The sequence below is a fragment of the Leptosomus discolor genome, chromosome 8 (assembly GCF_034619465.1).
Source record: "Leptosomus discolor isolate bLepDis1 chromosome 8, bLepDis1.hap2, whole genome shotgun sequence".
In the NCBI taxonomy this organism is placed as follows: Eukaryota; Metazoa; Chordata; class Aves; order Leptosomiformes; family Leptosomidae; genus Leptosomus; species Leptosomus discolor.
Window position 1 is genome coordinate 27,460,281 of NC_141398.1, and position 25,869 is coordinate 27,486,149.

At 38.6% G+C, this 25,869-nt stretch overlaps 1 protein-coding gene across 1 annotated transcript in view; it reads left to right on the plus strand.

Moving 5' to 3' along the window:
• The window catches only part of ZCCHC2 (zinc finger CCHC-type containing 2), a 43,971-nt gene extending 18,915 nt beyond the window's left edge, over window positions 1-25,056 (plus strand). The window contains exons 4-14 of the mRNA XM_086469314.1: window positions 1,175-1,246; window positions 4,542-4,654; window positions 6,577-6,671; window positions 10,064-10,147; window positions 11,865-11,922; window positions 14,698-14,833; window positions 16,347-16,411; window positions 17,303-17,397; window positions 20,024-20,152; window positions 20,856-22,364; window positions 23,394-25,056. Coding sequence (XP_086325440.1) covers window positions 1,175-1,246; window positions 4,542-4,654; window positions 6,577-6,671; window positions 10,064-10,147; window positions 11,865-11,922; window positions 14,698-14,833; window positions 16,347-16,411; window positions 17,303-17,397; window positions 20,024-20,152; window positions 20,856-22,364; window positions 23,394-23,461 — 2,424 coding nt within the window. The 3' untranslated portion in view covers window positions 23,462-25,056. The remainder of the gene's footprint in view (window positions 1-1,174; window positions 1,247-4,541; window positions 4,655-6,576; window positions 6,672-10,063; window positions 10,148-11,864; window positions 11,923-14,697; window positions 14,834-16,346; window positions 16,412-17,302; window positions 17,398-20,023; window positions 20,153-20,855; window positions 22,365-23,393) is intronic.
• The last annotated feature ends 813 nt before the right edge of the window (window positions 25,057-25,869 follow it).

The window sequence follows — 25,869 nt, forward strand, 5'->3', positions numbered from 1 at the left end:
AAAGCCACAAAACTATTTTGAAAATTCAGCACGTAGACAGATTTGACAGTGGTTTTGAATTTCTTTGTTAAAGGGGGAATGTGGAGATATTCTGGGAAGTATTTGAGTAAGCTTGAAACTCCTCCACCTCAGTTCTTTTAGGAAAGAGTATCCTCTCCTCATCTGTGCAGGTATATACTGTGCTCCTCACTGCAGATCATTTTGTGCTTGCCCAGACACTGCTTTTTTAAGGTTGTAACAGCAATTACAGTCATGGCTTCTCAACTGAGGGCATCAAGAATAGCTGGAATTTCTGGGGACTAAGTTGAAGGCAGTTGGCGATTGACATTATTCTATCAACTCTTGGGAGTAAATGAATGTTTATAATTGCTGTGTCCACTCCCATTACACAGAATCTTCCCATGCATGTAATGGGAATCTTAAGCCCAAAAGTGGGCTTAAAGCCAGGCAGCACTCCTCTAACCAAGCTTACTTCTTTTTTTCTCAAAATATGCATGTGAAAGTGCTGTTTTACTACTTGCATGTTGTGTCAGAACAATAAGCTGCTGAAATTTTATACAAGGATATATACCAAAATGCCATCTGATCCTTGAGTAACTTCTTTAGTAACTCACAGTACTTTTTATGAATTGTACCGTACAACAACTTCTATGTGACCGTGTAAGATTCAAGCCCGAGGCAGATAAAATTATTTTATAGGTAATATATTTTATAGGTAGTATCAACAAAGAGATTTTTTTTTTTTTCTTTTTTGTTTTGACTCAATAATGGCAGCAAGAGCTCGATCCAGTATATCTGACCTACAGTCCTCTTCTCTGGTACCTGTTTTTTGCAGTTAATGATATCTGTTTGATAGAAGTCCTGTAATTACAGAACCTTCTGCCTGGCTTCTTTCTGAGTCAGTAATCTTCAGGGACTTCATTGCATTCACCTGAATTTGTTCATAATCCATTAAGCCACAAATAACATGAAGGTAATCTTAAAATGTACACTCAAAATTAGTATACATCTTTGAAAAAGTACACTGTTACCCCTTTTTTTGCCTGGTATTTACTTATCTGCAAGTGTTAATTCTTACACTGAGATCGTTAGATTTATGGAAATGTTAAAACCAGCTAACTGGTAGGTATTTGGAAAAAGAAACTTTCCTCATTCTCTTTTCGTTCCTTATTAGGTAACCTGGTCTGATCTTTCGGTAACGTGTGTAACAAAAACACACCAGGAGCTTCAGGAATTCCTGCTAAAAGTATGTATTGAAATGTAAAAGTCGTGTTTACACGTAAGGTTTATAACTTCTGAAGTAGTCTAGGAGAGGTGTGATTTCTGGGGTGTAATTAAAGAAACGAAAGTGTACTACCAGACTTTTGTGCTTCGCAGTTGTATTAACCATTGAAATCATGTATATTGTGGTGGAGCAGCTTGACAGATGAAGCAGCTCAACAGAATGTTTGGGGAGTTTCCCAGGAGGAGATTGTCACTCTCAGCTGAAATTGCTCTTACAGTTTTAATTGAACTACCATAGAACTACCAGGTGAGTTTTTAATTTTCTGCACAGAGTTAATGGTGCAAGCACTGCTTGGTTGCTTATTGGTGTCCCTCTTCGAATGGCCTTAAAGAGTATTGCTTGTTGATTTTAATTAATGAGGCACAGCCATGAACATAATAGTTCCTAATTTTACTGTTGTATTCTTCAGTAGAACAAAGGCAGGCATATTCATTGTTGCAAGGAGTTAAATTTGAGGAAAATCTAGCAACTATTTGTGCATGTATGTGTTTAAAAAAAGTAAAAGTTCTCTTAAGTTGTTCTCCCCCGCCCCAAGCAGGGAATGCATTTATGTGCATAGGCCACATGTAGACCCAGTGAGCATAGTGACCTCGAACTGTGTGTTTCATTGCCACTGTCTAATATGTTGGGTTCCACCTATTCTGAGCAATTCAATATTTAGAACTCCTCACTGTTCAGGGCATGTTTTGATGGCATCTGGCGTTTTTAACTGCCGTGTGAATTGCAAGTGGAAAGCCAGTTACTGTACAAAGGTCATTGTCCTGTTCGCTGTTTTGATTATCAACAGTAAGTTTTCCAGCATTGTAGAAACGAAGCAGTGAGTATTCACTGTGGCTTTAATCTAGTTGGAGTATCTAGTTCCAGGAGTTCCCAGAGCTTGATTTGTGAGGATTTTAATTACGGATGGCATGCTTGGTTGCGGATGGGGTGTCCCACAACACAGGGTACATGCATTTTCTCCTGAAGAGAACCTTAACAGCAGGACTGTCATACAGGATTCCGTGCAGCTCTGGGATGAGTGTTCAACTGCATGCCTCCTGTGTTCCTACCTGTAAAGTAAAGACGAACACGTTTCTGAAGTAGACCATCTAGTACCTACTGGCTGCCAGGAGCAGGAGAAGGAGCCAGGAAAACAGGATCCAAAATGTTGCAGAGCTGTCCAGTTTGACTGATGGCAGCTCTTCAGATGGGGAGTTTTCCATGTGCTGGCTTGACTGCTCCAGCAGAGTCCACATATATAGAAGATGGCAGGACAAGAGGAAGGCCACCCCAAGCTGCAACAAGCTTGGTGAGGTGTTCTGAGGAGAATGTACACAGCTGAAAAATTTATTTGGTTTGTGTTGGTTTCATAGCCATGAGTAGAGAAAAAAAAGAGACAATTGTTAAATAAAGCAGGATAAAACTTACAGCTTGCTTTAAGAAGCACCGTAGAAGTACGAATGCTGTGCAGTTCATATGCACTCACATTTTGGCTTTTTGTTATTCTTATTTCCAGTCTGCATGGCTTTAAGTAGAACGCTCAATTTCCTAGGGACAGAAAAGAATGGTCAAGATACTTGATAGGAACTAAGAGGGTTGTGGGTGATAGGAGTAGGATAACTGTAAAAATTGTTTCGGGTTAGAAGCATTGGTGGGAATAACTAAGGTAGTAAGTGGGATTTATCCAAGATAAACTTGGATGCTTTATATTTAAGGAGCACCTTCTCTTAGGTGATAAGCATAAAAAGTTCTTTGCATGTAGGAAATTACTCACATATGTGGAAGGACTAATGAGCTTGTAATTAACAAGGCTATCCCATTACCTCAAGTTAAGATAAGTCAGGCACCTAATCTTGGGTTCGTGTAACTGAATCTTTGACTACAGAAGGAATTTAATTCCTATTAATCTAAGTTTTAAATAAAAAAAAAAAAGTTGTGGCTGTTTCTGGAGGCAAATTTAAATACAAAACACCAGGGCAGGAGGTTTGCTCATCACCATGCTTCTGCAGTAGCTTTTTGCTACCTTTTGGTTAATACTGACTAATTCTTCAGTCAGAGTTCCTCAATAGTGCATATTAAAGCTGAAGAGGTCAGTTAAGAACAGCTGCTTTCAGCACTACTTTCTGATTTTGTGTCTAATGCACTCCAGGTGCTATAGTACTGTACTCATCTAATACTAACAGCACCTGTCTATCTGGATTTCAGAAGTTCCTTTTATGTATGTTAGCAAGCAATTACCTACATTAGACATAGTGTCTCTCTATTAGTAGCACTTCATTCAGTGAAAGAATTACTTAGTGTTTTGCCATTGTACCGCTAGCAGGACATAATACCCAGCTGGCACTCTGGATTGGGTGTATTCCAGATACGCAAGAAGAAGATGCTGCTCTAGTGTGAATTACTTAATGCTGTTGATAGTAACTGATGGCAGGTGTTAACCAGATTAGCAGTAGCTTTTAACTTCAGGAAAAAGCATTTTTGCTGTGACAAAAGTTTACTTTCAATTGCCCCAAAACTAAAAGACTTTTTTTTTTTTTTTAGTATGAAATAATCTTTAATGTACCTAAGCATGTTATTTTGGAAATTGTAAATGTGAAAAATCTTTGTTCTAGGGAATATTTTTCATTTAAAATAGACATGCTTTTTAGTAGCAAAAATTTTCTCTTCTGAACTAGAATGTCAGAAGACTCACTTTGTAATACTGGCATTGGAAACAGTTATAATGAATTTTCATTAGAAGTTTCAGTGTTAATAGCAACTGGAGAAGGACTTGCTATTGATTAATCTCCATCTTGCCCACTGAAGTCTGGTGTGTTATGTAACTAAAACAGTCTCCTTTCTGCTCCTGTTTCTTTAAAATGATATAATCTAGCTGAGTGATGTTAGTGTCTACAGTGCATTCAGTCCTCCCTGGTAATTTTTTAATGTTATTTTCAGACCTACTTTCTGTGTGTGAAAGACTTAAAGGAACAAATCAAAAAAGGGTTGTAAATTACTCTGGAAAATAGTATGGTATTGGTGAATTTCTGAATGTAGTTCTTTCAAATAGAGCTTTAAGACGTCTTACATCTGGATCTGATGTGAGGATTTACAGCAAAGTGTTTCTCTAGCAAGACTCAATTATGATGATTTGTTGTACCTGTGGTCTGTAAATTACCTTACTCAAACTGCAACAATAGAGTTTCTTGTTGATACCAAAAGGTGTAAAGACTGATGGTGAGCAACTATGGTCTTTAAAATGTCAGCTACTCATTTTTCACTTTAACCTTTTTCTCAGCTCCCAAAGGAACTGTCTTCTGAAGCATTTGACAAGACTATTTTAAGAGCACTAAATCAGGGTTTTCAGAAGAGGGAAGAACGAAGGCATGCTGATCTCGAGCCCGTAATCAGGTAAATATTTTGGCAAATAACCTGAAATGCATTATCTGAAAGTGATTGAAGTCAAACTAGATGACTTCTAGGGACAGAGACAATTCTGCTGCCTAAACACAATTTGTGAAGAAAATGGGAAGACAGTGATGAAATAGATAATCTTGACCCTTTTTCTTTTTTCCTTAAATTTCATTAAACTTTAATGGATTACTTCTATAGAAGTAATCATACAATGACGAAAATATTTGTCCTGAGCATCATTATATAGCAATGACTGGTACTGCTGTTAGCGTCCTACCTCCAGTATACAAGGGTATATTTAGAAATACTAGAAACAGTAACTCAGAGCGTATATGTTCTAATTTTATGACTGGATAGAGTGAGAGACAGAATTTTCAAAGAATTAACAGAAATAGTGAAGCATGTATGTAAAATTAAATGTAGCTCACACATTTGTAAGAAAATGGCCCATACCTCATAACCTACAGTTTAGTGATTAGAGAGGGCTTGCTTGTACATGGGACATGTTGGTCAAATCCTGCAACTCAGAACAGCAGTATGAATTTGGGTGTGCCTCCCTGTTCTTTGTTTGCTACAGATGTATTATGTTCGTTCTTTTCTGTCAGGGTTGTTCAACCTTGTTCAAACCAAATTATTCATCAGGTTAGGCAATGTCTGTTGAGTTAGGGTACTTGTTGAAGAATCAGGCACTGCTTTTCAAGCTTCTGCACAGAATGTGCTGCGACTCCAAGCGTGTCAGACCTTTGTGTCTTGTCTTAATAGCTTAGCTGAAGAAGATACGGAGCTGCTCAGAGCCTCAGCCTCCTTCCCCTTCTCAATTTTATTTTATTTTGATCTGTAATATTATTTGTCTCTATAGGCTTGGTTGTCAAGCCAAAAACTAAATGTGTGTGAACAATTTTGGCTAATAAACATTCTGATTTTAAATGAACAAACTTGCTAGAGGTTCACTGAAGAGAACATATTGTAATACAGAAAGGTTGTGAAGCGTCACTGCAGGGTAATTACAAGCCCAAGAGATTCAGTTTGAGGATAACCTTTGAACATATCCAACCATGTTATAGTATGGAACTATAATTACAATTTGCCAGTTATGTTGTGACTATACTGGAAGTCTACATGAATAATCTCATGATAATAGCATTACTATACACAAGTTTTGTTTTCCTACAGTGTCAGTTTAACATAAATGTGTACTTATTTGGGGATCTTAAGTGTGTGCCTGATTGCCAAAAATTGCTCTCCCCTGCCCCTCCTCCAAAAAAATAGAACTGGGTAGTGCTTCCTGGCAAGCAATAACTGAAAACTTGGTGTGGGATGTAAAAACCATTTATTCTTGGCCTATTTTCTTGTTTGAAGCTAATAGAGTTTGTCACTGACCTCTTGGGAACTGACTCAGACCAGTGCGGAGCAATATTGAGAATCCCACCCTTTGCTCTTACAGATAATTATGAAACTCAAATACTGACATTATAGGTGAATTCAACTTCATGCTTAACCAAATAAGTCTATTTAAGGAAGAAATTCTTTGCTTTGGGAAATCTAATGTGTTCTCAGTTTAAAAAAAAAAAAAGTTAAAATATAAAGTCCAGTGCTTTTTTAACTCAGTCTAAACTCCTCTTCGATGTTACAGGTGGCTAAAATGTTTTAATTGGGATGGCTCAAAAGCACATACCTTTTAAATTAAAACAAATTCATCCTACCAATTTCTTGTACTGGCTTTACTCTGACCTTACACCAGCACTGGACAGCAAAGCTCAAAAGTAGCATTTGACATTGTTTGTGCTGAACGTGCAATTTGAAGTGTTTGGACTTCTTAAGAACTGCCTACTTTGCTCTTAGATGGTACGGTAGTAAATTTTTGTATTCTTCCTATGGAATATTACTTAGAGTTTAACAAACTCTTGCTTAAATTTCAGGCAGCTATTTTCAAATACATCGCAAGCTTTTCTGCAGAATCAGAAAGTATACAACTTCTTCCAATCAATTTCATCAGAATCTTTGCACACTCACAGTAAGAAACATCCTAATACTGTTTTATATAACAAAAAGTCTATAAAAATCTATTCTCCCTTTCATGCCTAATTACAGTTTTCTAATTATGTGTTTATGTTACATTGTCTTCCACTGGCCGTATTTGAACTCCCTGCCAATGAATAGTTGCCTCAGCAGATACTCATGCTTTTGACAGAGGGAACATGCCAGGTAGCATCAGCTTGTGTTCTTTACTTTCTTTTTTCTCCTCTGTACCATCATGCTATTAAAATAGGTAATTATAAACTGAGTATGTGCCACAGTTTGGGACTTTTTCCTTATAAGAAGTCTTAAACTTTGGAACAAAAAGCTTGAGTTGACCCAAAAAATCATGTCTGTTTATTATTTGATTTCTTTTGTAGATGAAACATTTGTCTTGATATTTAAACTAAGATTCGTATTGGGTGCATAGTACATTAATGATGGGATGGCCCCTAATTTCAGAACATAAGAGGATCTTGTTCAGAGCGATTGCATTGCAGAGATTTCCTTGGTAGACCTTTTAGCTACTTGTGTCTTAGAAATTCCTTGTGCAACCTAAGCTTAGCTTCTCTGTATGGATGCCTTAGGATGTGATCTTTGTTTCTGTTGAATCTTTTCTTCTTTCGGTGCATGTTCAGTGCCATGACAATGTTAAGGCATTGACAGTGAGGCCACTGCCTCAGAAGTTGCAGAAGATCTTAGTAAGGAATTGAATAAGTTGGAGTTTTCAAACAGCCTGCTCATGTGTGCTTGGAAGAAAATAGAGGAATGATGGCTGACTTTAATTTGAAATATGTGTGATTTGTGATAAATGTATTGTTTGCGTGATGAAACAGAGGCATTGTGATTAGGGTAGAAGCTGTAGGTAATTTTGTGACATTTTTTAGTAACATGACATTCTTGCATGGCAGTTTTGTGAAAAATGTTAAGCTAATGAGGTCCAGGATGGTTGTGAAACTGTCTGGAATTTACTGCTGTGAAAATTCTGACAACTCTTGTTATACAGAAAGGCTGCATGGGGAGGAAAGAGTTTCCAAAGTCCAGAAAGATTAATGTTAATGATAGACATACTGCACAGGGTATGCATATTTTAGTCTGTAGACTACATGTAAGTGGAAAAGACTTGCAAATGCATTGTTGTATGAGATTATAATTTGAAATGGTCCAAAAAAGAACCAGTGCCAGGTTCCATCACAATAGACTTGACTGGGTTAGTGCAGAGGAAAAATCATCTGCAGGGTAGGTGGATCAGAAGGGTAAAATGGACAGATGTCAATTCTGCACGAAGCTTTACAGATTATAATGTGATCATAAGTGGGAGATAATTTTTATAGTAATAAATAAATAAATGGATACATGAAAGTTCATACAGATTTGTCAGATCTAGAATTCAGGACAGGTAGGATGAGGAACTTAATTATTTAGCAGACAGGAGGAAAAACTCTAACAGAAGATGACTTAAGTCTTCAAATACCGAAGAGTCATAATGTAAAGAGGATGATCTGTTCTCTCTGATGGATAAGACAGAGAGCACTGGGCTTACCTTGCTATGAGAAAGATTAGGACCAGGGGCAAGAATCTGGTGGTTACCAGACAAGTTCAAAGCAGTGAGGCTGGTCTGAGGTCAAGTCAGGAAAACAAGTCAGTAGGTCAGGGTTAAGAACAGGATCAGCAATGTACGTGGCCAGGCACAGGCGTGGCTGCAGTGCACACCAGGCAAGGGCCTGAGCTCAAATGCGTCTCCCAAACCAAAGGATGGAGACCCTGGAGGAGGCCTCTGCTAGTTCTTTTCCCAGCAGTCTCACAAAATTGCAAAACTGCACTGTATCAGATTGGGTCTTGAGCACAGGCAGGTGAAGCCCTTAGGAGGGCAGTGAGAGAGGTTGTAAAGCCCATTGGTGTGGTTCAGGGCCCTGACGCTGACATAGATATTCAGAAAAAGTTTGGTGAAAACAAATAATGCAATAAATTTGAGCGTAGTTGGTTTTCTTTTGAGGAGGGGACTGCATGACTTGTCTGGTGTAGCTCGCTATCACGTTTCAGTGATGGAGCAGGCCGATAGAAGCTGTACTAAGAAAAAGGTACTGCTCGTTGCCAAAATCACAATTAAGCTGCTCATGAGGTTTTTCTATTGGTGGCCTCTGTGTTTTTCTAGCTTTCCTGTTTGGGATTCCTGGAATCCTGCTAATACTTGCAATTGCAAGTTAGCCCGTGGCGTGGCATATTTTGAATGTGGTGACAGTGTTGGGGGAGGAAGTGTATCTTTAAGAAAAATCACATGATAGTTCTCAAATCGGATGTGCAGAATTAATTGGCAGAAAAAGCATTTGTGGCTTAAATTGGTCTTCAGTTGCTATTTAGAGTTGGGGATAAAAATATCTCTTAATGGAAATACAAAAATATTCATTCTTTCTGAAGGATAGGGTTTTAGTAAAACCTATGTGGAAATAAATTCTATGTTCAGTGAAGGGTCTTTATGCCTTAAATAGTAGTTGGGATCTCTCACCGAGGAATATATTCAGTAAGTGTAATTCTGCCACCGTGGTTCCCTTAAGAAGGAAATCAATTAGCTCCCTCCTGGTTCATAACATCAGTTATTTTAGACACTTTTTCACGTTGGAGTAGACTTTCGATTCCAGCAGACTTCGTTAGAGCATGATGTCTGGGCACTTAGCGTCTTCAATGGAGGCAATATTCAGAAGGATCTCCTATAAACATTTCAAGCTCCTAAGCAACAGCCTTTAGATGCTTTTACCTACACTAACTTGGAACTTTTTGAGAAGGGAAAGAGTAGACTCCTGGAGTTAGATTCATTGCCAGACTAAGTCATTTTTCAGAGCATGTCCCTGGTGTTTTTGCAAAACTGTTACGCCACTTCTTTTTCCATTCTGTCTGGCATAAAAAGGTGAAAATTGTGCATGAAGACTGTGTTAAGGGTGCTAGAAGACTTTAGACCAAATTAAGTCTCTCTTGGCAGGTGAGTGATTGGACAATGGAGGAGTGTAACTTGTTGCAGAAGAATTATAGCAACTACCGCTGGTCTCCTCCCATTTCCTGCTGTAACACAGAACGATTATAAAAATAAAAAATGTGAAGTGCAGGATAATAAGAGTATTCCTAATACTATAATCACAATCCCAACCTTTTGAAATTGCACCATAGCTTTAAAATTGTTTTTCACATGCTTTTCTTCAAAATAAAAGTATCTCCATAGAGCCTTTACTCTCGGAGATGGCCTGCTTTAAAGGAGACGATGTTCAAATTATTGCCACATGCAAACCAGTAAGTTCAGTCTTCCATTTCCCTAGCTTCCAGTTTAGTGCAAGAATTCAGGAACTGTCTAGTTGTTCAAGATCTATAAAGTTACTACGTGAACTTTATTCTCTGCAGGTAACTTACAACCCTCTTTGAAGACGGTTAAGGCACCAGAACACTTCAAGGAGGACAGTTCAGAAGCTTCAAGTCAGGAGGAAGGTAGTTGTGTACTCAAAGGTGGTTCTTCTCTGAGAAATTCACATTCAGTTCTGGAAATCATACAGTTGACTAATTTCTTCATTGGTACAAAGCTGAGAGATTTGAATGAAATCTGCTATGTAAATGAAGAATTTTTGTATATTTTCAGCAGTTTCCTTAGGAGGTTGCTATATAATTCGAGGAGTGTGAGTGTAAATAGACAGCTCAGAGGCAGAAGTTCACAGCTGTGTTGAGCAACCAGGAGGATATACTTTGCAATTGACTTGAGCCAAGATTGTAGCTTTTCACATCTTTACCTGTTCTTTAGTTACCAGTGTTCAAAGTTGAGTGCAGCGTTTCAAGAGCTGCAGACGGTTTTGTATTAAATGTGCCAAGTCTGTCTAGCTTTTAGTTTTACACAGAAAGGACGTTCACGTTTTCCTCTTCTTATTCTTAATCTATGCTGCTTTTATACTCTGGACTGTTAATAAGGACTGCTTGGGGCTGTAGTGAATATTGATTACAGTTTGAAAGCAGCAGCCTAGGTCAGTAATCTCATTCGGAAAGGAATGGCAAGTGAGTTCTGCATTGTTTGCAGTCATGAACGAGTATGAGCTTCTGGTAGGTGGAAAGGATGAGGAATGAGACTGATAGGTGGACATGGATCACTACTGAGCACGTACACTAGCTTTCACAGAATGACACCACTCTTACCCTCTTACATATGGGTAACTAACCAGAAGCTTGTGTTTGATTTTATGTGCAATCTGTAATCCACATATGCAGTTCAGGCAGCTTTTTCTTACTTAAAATATCATTGCTGTATTCTTTAGAGTTCAGAACACACCAAGTAAATCTACAATATATTTGGAAATTGCTCAAATAGTGCTTTATATACTATCCCTAAAAAAAAAAATAGTCTATTCACCTGATGAAACTGCAAATGCATTTCACAATACCTTTTGTGCCATTTTAGTGAAGTGCTACCAGAAGTGTAGAAATCGTGATTTTTAAAAAGTTTGTTTGTTTGTTTGTGGTCAAATCATAATTTGGGCTTTTGTGTAGCATTGAGAGTTCAGGCAAAATGATACCTACCAAGAAGGCTAAGATCATCAACAGCTGGGATTAAGAAAAGTTGCCTTTGTTAAAACGTAATGGTTGCCTTAAAGAAAAGGATAGACCATATCTCTTAAAGTTCTTGTTTCTTGTTTGAGACTGTATCTCTTTTTATATCAGATGTAATTTGTCATAGTGAATTTGAGGTTCAGAATGCAATGCTTCTGTGTAAGACTTGTATTCAGACTATTCAGAATGTGTGACATAGTTTTGAGATAAATTTTAGTAGTTCAGAAAAAATTACAAAATTCTGTACTTTTCTGACTGAATCCTTTCTTCTCTCTCCATCCTTTTGTACTGGGTGATATTCTGTCACGCATTTAGTCCTTATGATTAAATATAGAGGTGAGCAAACATAAACAGTTGTTATAGTTCCTATTTTTCTATTTCATTCTTCTGTGAAATGGAAGGTAAAGAGTCTTGATTATACTGTCTGTACAAGCTGATCTGTTGTCTATGCAACACCTGTTAATTTCAGCACTGTAAATTAAGCCTAGCCTGTTTAATGGAGCTGTCTTCTGCTAAGTATCTGGTAGTGATGGAAAGATGAATTTGTTGGGTTGATCTGAAAGAGGAAATAGGAATTGCTACTGAAATCATGCTTTGATTATTTTTTTTCCAGATGTAATGCAACACACAGCAGTTCACAAGAAACATAATGGAAAAAGTCCTGTTGCCAAGTAGGTACTAGGATGTAATGTGACCGCGCTGCATTTCTGAACTTCCATTTGTTAGTGCTTTGAGAGTATGTGTTTCCTTCTAGATTAAAGCTTGTTTATGGGTTTTTTGTATGGTTGGGGTGGGGGTTCTTGTTTTGGGTTTTTTGTTGGGGGTTTTTTTGTTTCTTTTTTTTTCTTTTTTTTCTGAGACAGCAATTATTCACTTAATCTGTATTAGAAAAATATTTCAAAAGATCCTATTTTTAAATCTGTAGGTCTAGGTAATTTGGAACTCTTCCAAATTTTGTGAATCTTCTCTACTTGAGTTGATGTTTTGACTCATGTTTATAAGCTGAGTAATTTCTGTTGCATGTATTTTCCCCATGTGCACATACACCCATGCATATACTGAAAGTTTCCAGTGCTGTTGAGTTTAAACTTTTCTTTAGTAGCTTCAAAAATGACCTTACAGGGAAAGGTAGTCCTTCTTTCCCTTGCTTAGTAGCAAAAGCTGGTATACCTTTCTGGTTTATGTCCATTGTAAGTGGAAGCACTTCTTAACCATATTGAAGTAGTTTATATATGCTTTTAGATCTATAAAGTATGTAATGTGAATGAATACCTGTTAATGTATTTTGACCAGAAACTTTGTATGTGTTTGCACATAGTTGTGCAGTACTTCAACTATATTAACAGAAAAAATGGATACAGAATTTATTGTCTTTGACAGTTTTGTTCTGTGTCGTTTTATCTGTAAAATGTATTTATCTCAAGGGGGAAAAAATTACCTGGAATGACAATAATTAGAATATAAACATAGCACAAAACAATGTTGGTTAAGGTTTACAGGTCTTAAACAGAGAAGATTCTTGTGAAATTACCAATTGGACAATGTAGTGGTTTGTTTCTGTTTTGTTTTTTAACCCTCCTACTTACTCTCAACCTATATTTCTTCAAGAAGAGAATCGCATCTTGACAAAATCTCTGGTTATACCAGTTGGATATGCAGCCTACTATGAAATTTTAAGAGCAGGATCCAAACTTCACTAGCATATAGTTAGTAATAAAAAAAAAATGTCTTTATCTTACTCATTGTATAATGAAGTACACTAAAGCAGACTGTAGTTTAGGATCTATCTTTCAGGTAGGAAAGACAAGGACAGACTTTTCCACAAACTTCCATGATAGAAACTCCTATTGCTAGCTATTCTTTTCTGTTTGTTTAAGGGGGGAAAGTGTGTTCACTACCTGACTGCCAGAGGTCTGTTAGTCCTCTCTTGTTTGCGTTATGTGTCTGTCTGTCTTAAAATCCATGCCTGCTATTTATGGGTTTTAAAGAAATGGCACTGAATGAAACTTTTCTCTTTTAAATATGTATAAAACTATCTAGAGTCAAGAGCAGTTCATCTCAAATAACACTGGTACATTTCAAGAAAATTTGTATGTCTGTCTACTTTTTGTTTTTATTCAGTATGGCAGCCTTACTCTTGAAAAGGTCCAAAGATTTACTGGTAGGAATGAGACAGGACATATGAAATAAAAAAAGTAGTATCACAGCTTACATGGAATTACTGCAAATTTGGCAGCAGATTCACTTAACTATTCTGCAGAAGTTTCTAGTGTGACCTTGCTTATGTCTCTGCAGTCAGGGGCTCACGTCTGTATTTTGGGACCTTCTTGGGTTCTCACTATTTTCTTAAACTATTTTTTTAATACTCTAGTCTCCATCTTTTAAGTAGTTTGAGCACTTATTTACAGAGATATTTGATAAGTACCTACTGGAACTTCAGCATGTCTTGTGCTTTGGGAGTGAGATAGGTTTCTGCCATGATGGGAACTGAGTAACATTTCATATTGCTGTCACCTTCATGAAGCAGCTTGCCAGCAGCCCTGAATTAAAAGGCACTTTCAATTATCAGCATAAGTGTTTTGATAAGGATTTAAAAGTGTTAACCCCTTGGGTTTTGATTTGGTTTGGGTTTTTTGGCATCCAGTCAGTAGTAGGGCATAGTTTTACAATAGATGAAAAGTTTATAGGTCCATGTGCCCTACTGACTCTGTCAGAACCCTGACTGTTTTTCCAGCTGTCTTTGTTGACTGTGCTCTCAGACCTAGTTAAATACTGCTTCTGACTGGACACTGTTAAGAGAAGCTCCAGTGGAGGGCATCGTAAGGTCCAGAGTAAATGTCAAATGTGACTCCCCTTTCCCAGCAGTACTTAAAACTGGCAATCCTGGTTTCCAAGCACTACTCAAAACTAGCAATTCTGAAGTAAAAATATAAAGCAAGATGACTGGAAATTCAAACAAACACAGCTGCAGTATGGTCTGTAAGTAGCTATGCGCTGCATTTCTTAAATGTCTCATGAATTCTGAAATAGGGATTACAAAGTAATTCCAGTGTTGTCATCAACGGAAAGGAAGAAAGAAGATAAATTCAGAATATGTTTCTACCTGGAAAATTTCCCCACATCTGGTATGAAAAAAGCAAACAAAAAGACTTTGTGTGAAAAAAATACCCACAGAAACTCTTCTCTCAAGTACTGTTTTCTGCAAGTTCTGTGGTTCTGGATTTTGCATCAAATTATAGCAGACAAATGAAAAAGGAACTCCAATTGTGTTCAGATTATTAGTATAATTTTAGAGCACAAGAACTCCTGTAATTTACATCTTTTAAATCTCTTGAGAGTTTCTAGGGTTTTCTGAAAGCAAAATACCTCCATTTCACAAGACGATGCAAAAAAGCCTGCAAGTTTGTTCACATCGGCATAACTTTTGTTTTTTTTCCTATCGGCAGCACTAGCAGTGCAAAATGTTCTTCACTGGATAGCCTTAACATACAGCACTCTGAGCAAAATGGGGTCATGGACTGGAGAAGAAAAAGCTGTATTGTCCAGCAGCATGCAGAGCACTGTACAAACCTACTTGACCAGGTGTGTTTCTGTTTTTTCTTTAAAGCAATATTCTGAGACACTTGAGAAGACTGTCCACTACAATGATCAGATTTAGCTTTATAAGATGAAGAGCCCTACTAAAATTGTACCGTTAAGTGTCACAGTTCAAGTTGCTACTACTACAAGTTCATTAGAAAATTCCTCATAATTGCTTACCACTGTCTCATAAAGTTGCGTGTTTTGTTTCTGAATTTGTAAATAACATTTCCCAGTAGGATATATAAGTAATCATAAAAGTCTAATGTTCATTTCTGATCAGACACTTTCCTGTTACTGTAACATACTGTCATTAGAGAGAATTTCAGAAAACCTGGCAAATTTCTATGTTATTGCAAGGAACAAACTAGAAGCTGTATTAATAACTAAACCATACCAATGCTACGGTAGGGACAACAGGTTAAACATTCTTTCTGTCTTACCTGCATTATCTAAGTAACTTAAGTATTAATCATTGTTGGAAAAAGTTAATAGCTAGATGCATGTACACTTTTTGTGAGATTTGTGTCTCTTCAGTGGTCAATTTTGATGTCAGTGTAGTTGAGAAGAATAATTTATATTTATAAAGTCCTCTGCTGAAATTGGGGGAAGGAAGGTTGCTCACTGCTTACATTTGAAAAACCTTGAATGTTAGAATTGCTTAATATTACTCTTATTCTACATGGAGAATTTGCCTATTGATTATTATGCATGGAATAGCAAGCCAAAGAAGAACAGTTTCCTTTTTTCACAAAGCAGGGTGATGAATTGAGATTTGCTTCTAAAGATGAAACAGTAGACTGCATCAAAGCTTGAAATATTGCAAGCTTGAGGCAAGAAAAAAATTAATACACTAAAGCAGAGAAGCTACTTCCTATTTAAAGGATGTCCAAACAGCATATTTGGACAGAGATTATTTCTGAGTTTTCATAAACTTTACTCCTTTGCCGAATATGAGATATTACCAGCAGCCAGTAATAGTATCCTTAAAGAATTCTGCAGTTGCTATGTTTTTTTCTTATGTGCTTCTAGGTTGTATTCTGGAGTTTCATTTAGCAGCAACCTCCAGTTCAAGGCTGGGTACCTGTCACTATGTAAAAATAATTTGCCACATGTACTTCCTGCACCCCAACCATCAAATAATTCAACTGACATGGATACATTCTGTAGCCCCTTAAGCTTGTGATTCGCCTTTTTAGCGAGTATGTGATGAAACACATTTGGTTTTATCCTCAAGAGGAAGGGTAGCATGCAAACAGTAATTTGATTGATATCTTCAGAATATTTGCAAGTAGTAATTTGCTGTGTGTTTTGCTGATAATGGCATAAACACGAGACAAGATGCATTATTTTAAAAGCCTGGATGCGCTGTACAAGTAGTTGTTTGTATGTTTGTAACACCTGTGAGCACACTAGTCTTGGACTCTCAGACCTGTCAGTCTGGAAGGGTTTTTTTCGTTGGCTTTCATGATACAAATTCTGTGATTTGACTGGCATCTTTGTATTTTCCATGTAGCATACAGTGGAAAAACGAAGTCTGTCTACAGTAAGCAAGAAGAAAGGAAAGCCACAGCTGGAAAAGTAGGTTTCCAATGTAACCAGTAATCCAGAAACAAAAGTGTGATGCATTCACTCTGATAAACAGAGTCCACAATCAGTTAGGTGCTTTGTTTCGCTGTTGTGGAACAAGAGCTGGCATAGTGTGAAGCTACTACGTAAAAATCCTTATTTTATCTTCTGAAAAGAAGTAACTTGAAAAATGGAATGTATTTGTGTGCATTTTTCAAAAATATCAGTTGTCATTTAGCAAAAAGATGAAGGAGCAGAAGTAGGTTCTTAACCAATACTGAATTGCCTGTCTTCCCTTTATATTTATTTGAAAGTTAAAAGGTGTAAAGCTGTCCAAAAAGTGCTGAAAGTCAAATAAGGACTGATAGCAACCTTTAACATTATGCAGTGGGTGGTAATTTGCTGGAATGTTTTATTGAAGATAATTTGCACATCAGAGGGCATCAGAACTTCCCATGGGCTACCCAATCCCGCACTGTGAGGAAGCAAAAACATTTCCACCCTTATCTAATACTCTCCATACTTACAAGTTGACTTTCTGTCATTTTGTTACTCTGTAGCCAGATGCTTTTATGCTAGTCCAGTGCACGGCTGCATTACCTACGTCAGCTTTCAAACATGACTTTAGTATCAGCTGCACCATTTCTTTTTTGTGTGTGTTGTCTTTTTTAGATGTTTATTCATAGTGCTTAGTAACACTGCTTGCAGTTTAGTTCCTGGCATATTGCACCAACAGACTTCACCTATTTGTTTATTATCTACATTTGTTGTTACATCTGTTAAATAGACATTTCTGGCCTGGAGTCACTGCCTTTATTTGCAGTGGCATTGTTTGTTCATTCATGGTTGGTTATTTGTGCCCATGCATTTGGAAAAAAAAAAAAAAAGAATTATTTACAACAGGGAGAAGGCAAAGAAAACTGACTGCCGGTTGAATAACAGGACTAATGGAGTTCGAGTTGCAGCATCACAGAACATCCGTACAGGGGCAGCGAAAGGTAAGATGTTTTTTCCCAAGCTGTTTGTAAGAAACAGAATGTTCAGCTTTGCTGATTTATTCATTGTTCTGCTGTAAAGGGGAAATCACAAGTCTGAAATCTGTTTTGGAGCAAGTCAGCATGCTGGCTGTGTAGGCTGTGCTTTGACTTGCTGCATAGAATATGCTAGACTCAGTCTTCTGTATGCACATGCTTAGGGTATGTCTTTTTTCATGTATGACTGGAAAAATACTAGTAAAGCCTCCATAAGTTGCCTTATGTGGAGTAGTAGTTGCAAAACCAGTTACTGTTGGGCTACTTCCGTGTGAAATTTAGCAGTCTGAGTGTGTGGTGGTCCAGCGTCTTGTCATTAGTGTTCTCTTTGCAGCTCACTAGTTTCTTCAGCTGTTGTGGAATGGCCTACAATGAACCTCTATAAAAACCCTCTGGTGCGAGCCATTGATGAGCTCTAGTGTGTAAACCAAGTGACTACTGAGCTACCACACACACCTGTGTCTGCTGCCCCAGCAGGGTTTTCAAGTTTGGGTAATCCAGCAAAGTCTAGTGTCTAGGCCAAGACTTGCTTACCTCAGTCAGTTATAAGACAAAATTATATTTGTGTTCCTTTAGTGAATTCACTTATTTTTGTAAGCTTATTGCAGATTTCTGAAGGTCTGTGTTACCCATTGATTTTGCCATCTTGATGTTTTCTCAGCTCCCAATATCAGTTGCAGCCTTGCCTCTCTTGTACTTAGTTCTCACGACAGAGTTGACAAAAAATTTGCCTTTTTCTGCATGACCTAATTGGCATAAGTGTTGAAAGGACTCTTAAAGTGCCTTGCCTTGCTCTTACTTCCACTTGGGGTACAATCTTGATGAAGCTTTCATTCTTTCTTCCTGCTGCTACTCACCTTTGAAAGTTCCAGGTGGATCCCATTTTGAATTACTGCCATGTGTTTTACGGGCAGTTTTTGTTACCTTCTACAAAGAGTATTTGACTAAAACTTAGAAGAATTCACAGTTCACAAACTTAGCAAAACGAGGGCAGTTTTAGAAAGCTCTGCCTAAGGGCTGTACTCCACAGGACAGCTTTGCTGTGTACATTTCTGATGGTTTACTGTTCTTGTGGTCAGGCAAAACGCACTGAGCTTTTATGAACTGACGATAGCTTTAAGAGGTGGCGCAGTTTTGTGCGACATAGTGCAAAGTGAAATAGGGAGTGCTTTGCTGCAGGAGTTCTGTCTGCTTGCTACCCCCTACTCTGCAGATGGGCAACTGCCTGCCTGATGCTGTTGGCTAGTTAAGGCCACTTTAAGAAGAAAGTGCAAGCCGCAGAGGCTGGAAGCAACTAAGTCCTGCTCGGAGATGAGCCTTCAACCTTTGCATTTGTGTACAGACACCAAAATGTCTTGAGATACCCTATTGGAGACATAGTTTAAAGAAAAAATTTCATGTTGCTGTCTGAATCTCTGTCTAGCTTTACATATCCAGGCTTGGTTTTAAATGCTCTGTGTTGAGTTAGCAGCTCTTAACTGCATCATATTTCCTTCCGTTATTCCTCCCTATTTTTAGCACTTCTGAGGCATCCGTTAGTTACGCTTGTAACTTTGGAGACTTGATGCTTTGTGACTAGCACTTTACACTCCTCCTGTCAGTGGTGTGAGGTTGACATTACTGCTCCAGTTACATTAGATATTTGAAATACTTGTTAAAATAATTTGACCAATTACAGGTTTAATCCAGGAAATTATTTCAAGAATTAAAGCATTAAGGCAGCTTTTTGATGATTTATCCCAACCTGTTAAACTTGCAGTAGCAATAATGAAAAATTAATAATTTCTAGATTAAAATAATAATTTATTATTTTTTTTATTTATCATAAAGTAAATAATAATGTTCTAATGTTTGTCCTGGACTTTTGCCGACTGAAGTTTTGGGGCCTGGGGTTTCCTTGAAGCTAGTGTCTGGCATGTATTCTGGGAGAGGGTGCATCTGTCTTACTCCTTCACCTCTGAGGCTGAACTTGATAGCCAGAGTGTACTAGCTACCTACTTGACTTCACTAGTGGGGCCTAAACCCACCCTGGAAGCTAGCTTCCAGCAAATGAGTTTCCCATGATCCATTCAGAATTTAGAAAACAATACTACACTTTTTTAGTTCACCCCTTTTTCTTTAAACAGGTTTTGTTGATAGGGTTTGCTTAAAGCCTGTTCTGGAAGAGTTAATTGTAAAAAGGTGTATTATTTTGATGTTGCCTGCTGAGTTAGCTTTCTGCCTTTGCTGGTCTGACCAAGGAGTGTTGCATCTCTTTGAAGGGAAATTTTTGATCACAGCCATTCAGGGGAAATTATTATTGTAGTACAATTCAGTATAAGCATCACAAAATTTATTAAGGACGGTCGTTCTTTTCACTGCTCTGCTTAAATAATCAATTTTCAGCGTCACCTTCTTTAACACCAAAGATTCAGTCATCACCGATTTAGGGACTAGACTAGTCCTGAATGCTGTGAGTGGGAATGTTGGGAATACAGGGGACAGCTGCCATTAAGTAGGAACAAATGAAAATCTGAACTGGTGTGAGCCGACCCAAATAACCTCACTTCCATATACTGAGATTAAAAATAAAAATGCCAATTTTTATTTTTAGATCTGAATTTGGATGCTGGATCTGGTCATGATACATGTGGAGAAACGTCATCTGAAAGTTACAGTTCTCCTTCTAGCCCACGACATGACGGGAGGGAAAGCTTTGATAGTGAAGAAGAAAAAGACAGAGGTGGTATTTATGGAGAGTGTGCATGAACGTCTTCATTCCTAGACTGATCTTTTTCTTTGTGTTAATTAAATTAGTTTCTTGGGTTTCTTAGGTGCTTTGATTTCTGAACTAGCCACAGAACACATTCTGCTTTGTGGGTTTCGTGACCGGACGGTTTGAAGGTTTCTAGCAGGACTGTTTAAGTACTGCTGAGTTTTAGATGACTACATATGTGTAGTAATTTTCTGACCTCAGTGGCATAGCTCTCTTGAGAAATTTCAGCGGTACAGGGATGGGAAAACCTGTGGCATGAAAGGCACTGGTTTTATATCAAATTCTGTGTGGCATGTCTGAGAGGTCCTTCCTTTTGTATTGATAGTTGAATTTGCCACTCCTTCCAAATTTGAATAAGCTGTGTTAATGTCTTTCCAGGTAGATACAAATTCCTAATTCGGTCTGTGTCCTACTCCTCACGTTTGCAGATACACACAGGTCAAAGACACAGTAGCTAGTTGGGCAGTTTGATATAGGCAAGTGGTGGAGATTGACCTAGCTTGATTTGGGTGAATGAAGATGATCTCAAAGTTACTATAATTCAGGAAGACATAAGTGTCATTCATGTCATCGAACTTAGGAAGTTTCGTATGGGTAAATGAGTTCAGGGCATGACTCTGTATTGTCTCGGATTCGTTCTGCTGACTGACAGATGCTTTTGTCTCCACAGATACAGACAGCAATTCTGAGGATTCTGGGAATCAAAATACAACCAGGTTTACGGGCTACAGTGCTGTCAGCTCATCAAATATGAGCAAATCATCTGCTCAGATCTCTTCGGTGAACAGTGAAAACGGAAGCCTTTCAGAAGATCCTCTGAATGCAAAGTTTCAACATATTTCCTTCATGCCTGCCTTACACTGTGTGATGCACAGCGCTGCCCAAAAGCCTGAAGCAGTTGTCCCGCCACCCATATCTGCCGATGGAAAAACAATGGGAATGCTTGTTACTGCGCCTGTTGCTGTCTCGCCAGTGAGAGAGTCTGCAAATTCACCTCCTGGTGGAATGGGCCCAGTGACCTCTGGTGAACCTGAGAAACGCCTTGAGCTGATGGCTTCCCCTTTGCCAGTCCCATCCACTTTCCTTCCACATTCTGTCCAGCCTGGTAGCCCTGCTTTGCATTTGGCAATACATAGGTTGAAAATGCCCTCTCCACAGGGATCAGCGGAAAGTTGCACAGTTAATGGACCACAGCAGCCAACAGGAAGCTTAAGTATTGGATCACCAAATACTGCCTTTATCCCAGTCCACAATCCAGGTAGTTTCCCAGGATCCCCAGTTCCTACTACAGATCCCATCACAAAATCTGCATCCCAGGTGGTAGGACTGAATCAAATGGTGCCTCACATTGAGGGAAACCCAGGAGCAATCCCTCAGCCTACCAATCTAAAGGTAGTTCTTCCGGCAGCTGGTCTCTCCACAGCAGCACCGCCACCTCCGCCAGCTTCGTACGCTTTGCCGGGCAGTCCTCATGCTACCAGTGTGTTGCCCAACCAGAATACAAACGTGCTAAACACTGTAGCGACTTCCTCACCACCTCAGTCAGCAGGTTTAGGTGTTGGTCAGGTCCAGTCCACAGTTCCTCCCGCAATACCCACCCATACACCAGGCCCTGCCCCTAGCCCGAGCCCTGCTTTAACACACAGCACTGCACAGAGTGACAGCACATCCTACATAAACGCTGTTGGAAATAACAACACTAACGGGACAATGTTACCTCCGCAGCAGCTGGGATCTGGTCCTTGCGGTTCTTGCGGACGTAGGTGTAGCTGTGGGACCAATGGAAGCCTTCAGATTAATAGCTATTTTTTTCATAACCCACTTCATGGACAAGTCTACAGAGTTCCATCTTACTTCACTCTGCCATCACTTTGCAATGGCAGCTACCTCAATCAAGCACATCAAAGCAATGGAACACAACTTCCTTTCTTCCTGCCTCAGTCTCCATATGCAAACGGGCTTATGCATGACCCAGTGATGGGGAGCCAAGCCAACTATGGTATGCAGCAGATGGCAGGATTTGGGAGGTACTATCCTGTATATCCAGCACCTAACGTAGTTGCCAACACAAATGGGTCGGGACCCAAGAAGAATGGGAACGTTTCATGTTACAATTGTGGTGTAAGTGGACACTATGCGCAGGACTGTAAGCAGTCATCCATGGAGGCCAGTCAACAAGGTAATCTTGATAACTCCCAGCGGACTTGCTTTTGAGTTTAGCAGTTTCTCTTTACCTTTCTGAATGTGCTGTTTCTGGTCTTGCAGAAAAGTGTGCGTGCGTGTGTATGTTTTGTGTAAATGGTCGTGCACCTAGTGACCTGCTCCAGAACTGCAAAGTATCTTATCTCTGCCTGAAAAAACTGTAGAACAGCGCAAGGGAACGGGGTTCACAGCCTGAAGTTGAACATGGGTATGATTTGGAGCTGGGAAGTCAAACTATATCAGTTTTAAATTGTCACTCTTTTCTTCACTGGTTTGTTTTTGGCATCATGTTGAGACTTGCATGTTGTTTCAATTTTCCCATTCCTGTTTGTTCGGGGTTTTTTGAGAGAATTCATTAGCAAAAATTGAAAGATAGCACTTACTGTCTATAACATGAACTTGGATTCTTAAAACTTGTGAGAATTTAAAAAAAAAAACCAACAGACTGGCCATTTGATAAATTAACTTTTCGAAAGGTTACCTTTGCACAATCAGCTATCCTTCTGTGCCCCATCATGCGATACAGAAATGAACCATGCTTTAACTTTTCAGACAAGTTGCAGCAAAAAGGCAGAAACCAATTGGAACTAAAAGCCAAAGGAATGGCTTCAGTCTTACATGCCATTTCTCTCTCCATCCAGAAGAACGGGGATAAACGCGGTGTTTGCATAAAACGTAAACTAGTTTTGATTCTCTACCTGTGACCATTCAGACTCTACTTGTTTGGTCAGACTGGAACAGGAAAGACCAACCTTGATGGGGGTCGTCTTTTCTTTGCATCTTTCCAGTGAAGGTAAAGTCCCATGTCTAGGGGCTATCTATTTTTTAAACTTAGAGTTTTAGCAAGCAGGTGAAAGAAAATAGTATGAAAACTTGGGGCCTACTTTCAAAGGACTGGAGGATGATAGTGCCTTTTGAAGAGCATGTCCATTTTGATACCTTGTAGTGGTTTTGTAATCCATTTTAATTGTGAGCAGTGACTTAGTAGTTCTCTTTCCTGTTTTAGGCACTTACAGACTGAGATACGCACCTCCCCCTCCCCCTTCCAATGATACCTTGGATTCTGCAGACTGAAACAAGTAAACATTGCCTACTTAAACTGAAGCTTGGGAAGCTGGGGGAAGGCGTGTGTGGGAGGCGGGGGGGTTGTTCTTGTGTTTTGGGACATTCCCGGTTTTATATTCTTTTGGAATCTTTCGTTGCTTTTGCACCTCTGTTCCGTACAAAAGAAGAAAGCTGAGTCCCCGGTCTCCTCCTGGTTCTACAAAAGGCTTGCGTAATGCATGTAATTCAAACACACAGCCAAACAATCAAAAAGAGCATTCGAACCATGCTTTTGCACTGAAGACTTGAGACACGTGCAATGTTTACTGCATTTAAAAAAAAAAAAAAAAAAAGTCCTCTGACCTCTGACATCACTGGTGGAGCAGCCATATGGTGAAAGAAGCAACTTGGTCATGTTCCCCACCACAATCTTCTTCCCTCCCTCCCTGTTCTCCTTATGCTGCTGTTTTATTTTCTTTCCCAGTTTGTCCACTTTGGACTTGCATGAGTGTTTAGCAGTTCATACAGACCCTGCCCGTACTCTAAATTAGTGCTCATGAATTGAGGGGAGATGTTCAAACGTCCTATTAGGAGAGTCCAAAGGAGCACACCATACTCTGTGTGTGCTGTATCTGGTAATAATACATATACACAGCTCTTGAGAGTGTCATCTACATGAAAATACCTAGAGCAGGAAGGGGCTGAAACTGTGTGGACTGGAACAGATTTAGAGAAATGAACGAGCTTAAATTGACCGGGTTTTCTCCCATTGTAGCTTTTTAGCCTGTATGTTCAGCAACAAAGGTAAAAAAAATGGTATGAATGTTGTACTCAGTGTGTTTGCATTTGTAATGGAAGTTGACAGCATTTTTTCCTTTTTTAAAGCTATTCTACATCGTGTCAACACAGAATGAACATTACTTGATTGAGTATTTTTTCCTAAACTATTACAGTGTTGCATTGTACTTAGAATGTAAATGTTTTATTTCAAACTGAACAAAAGCTATGGTTTTCTACAAAATAGTCAGGTATTAGTATTAGAACCTGTCTACCAAATAGCAAAGTCACTATTTTATAACAATTTACCACTATGCGTAATTACAGTATAATGTGAAAGACTGAAATGAGTGTTAAGATGGTATTAATCATGTCAGTACAATGAGTAAATAAGTTTAATGCTGCTGTATTTTTTATTTTATTTTTAAAAGCCAATATATGTACTAAATTGCTTCCAGGTAATATTTGATTTCCTAAAGTGCACTGAGGTTATCTGGAAGATGAGTGTATTTTCTGACTGCTGCATTCAACACCGATGAACAACTACCACTGTATATCCATAGGGTTTGGCATTCCTCACAGTTCATGGCAGAAATGTTTTTTTGTAAAATCAGACCTGGTGTCCGGTAGAGGGATGAAATAAAATCAGTCTTTGGTTCAGCCGTCTAATAAATTGCTAAACAAACAAAAAACTTGAAGAAAAAAAAGCTTGATTACTACATTTCTTCATAGGTAGCATTTATATTTATAGCACCAGTGTACATTTTGAAACTTTTTTCTTGGAGGGGGGGAATGGGGAGGGAGGTAGATGAAAGCTTTAATTTAAAAAAAAAAAAAAAAAAAAGTTTAAGTAGTAAATGAAAATTATTTTGATTAAAATTTTTATTTGATCTGGGTATTTTTGGACCACTTGAAATGAATGAACTGCGTTTGAGTTGAAGTGAGGGTGTTAAACCACCAACGGACTTGTATTGTGAATTACCTGCCAGTTGTACTTTATGGAACTTATTTTATGATTTAAAATACTGTACTGTAAATAGGAGGTATGTTACCTTCTCTTTATTTGTATGTTTACCATATACTTTGATATTTGAAATGTACTGGAAAGGTCACTTATATTTCTAGAAGAGATTGGATTTTATGCAACCTTTTTCCTTGAATTAACAGCAATAAAAAAAAAAGAAAAAAACGTACCCGTGTGCAAGTACTGTCCTGTGTCACTGAGAACGATGATGTAAGTGTGATGTCTGCCTCTGGGCGTAGGGGTGGGATCGTGGAAGGTTTTGGCAACCTACCATTTTGCTTGGAATCTGTCGCTTTTAAGACAAAGCTGAGAGTATTTGACTTAAGGTAAGGTCAGCCTTGTATCTGAAGTCAGGATGATTTAGGTCAGCCTTGTATCTGAACTCACTCTTGATTTAAACTTCTTTAAGACAGACAGATCTCCTGGGAGAAGGAGGGTGACCTTGTGTAGTAGACCCAGGACTTTGACCTAAGCTCTTTCAGAACCGTTAAGCCTGTCTTGTATTCTGATGGCTCCTGGATTTGGGCTAAAACCCAGTTTAAACATGCGTTTTTTGACTGCAGTGCAAGTAATGTGTGCACTGCTCACGTAGTAACTGGAAAGCGAGATCTTTCACCTGTCTGCTGAAACAGCTGGA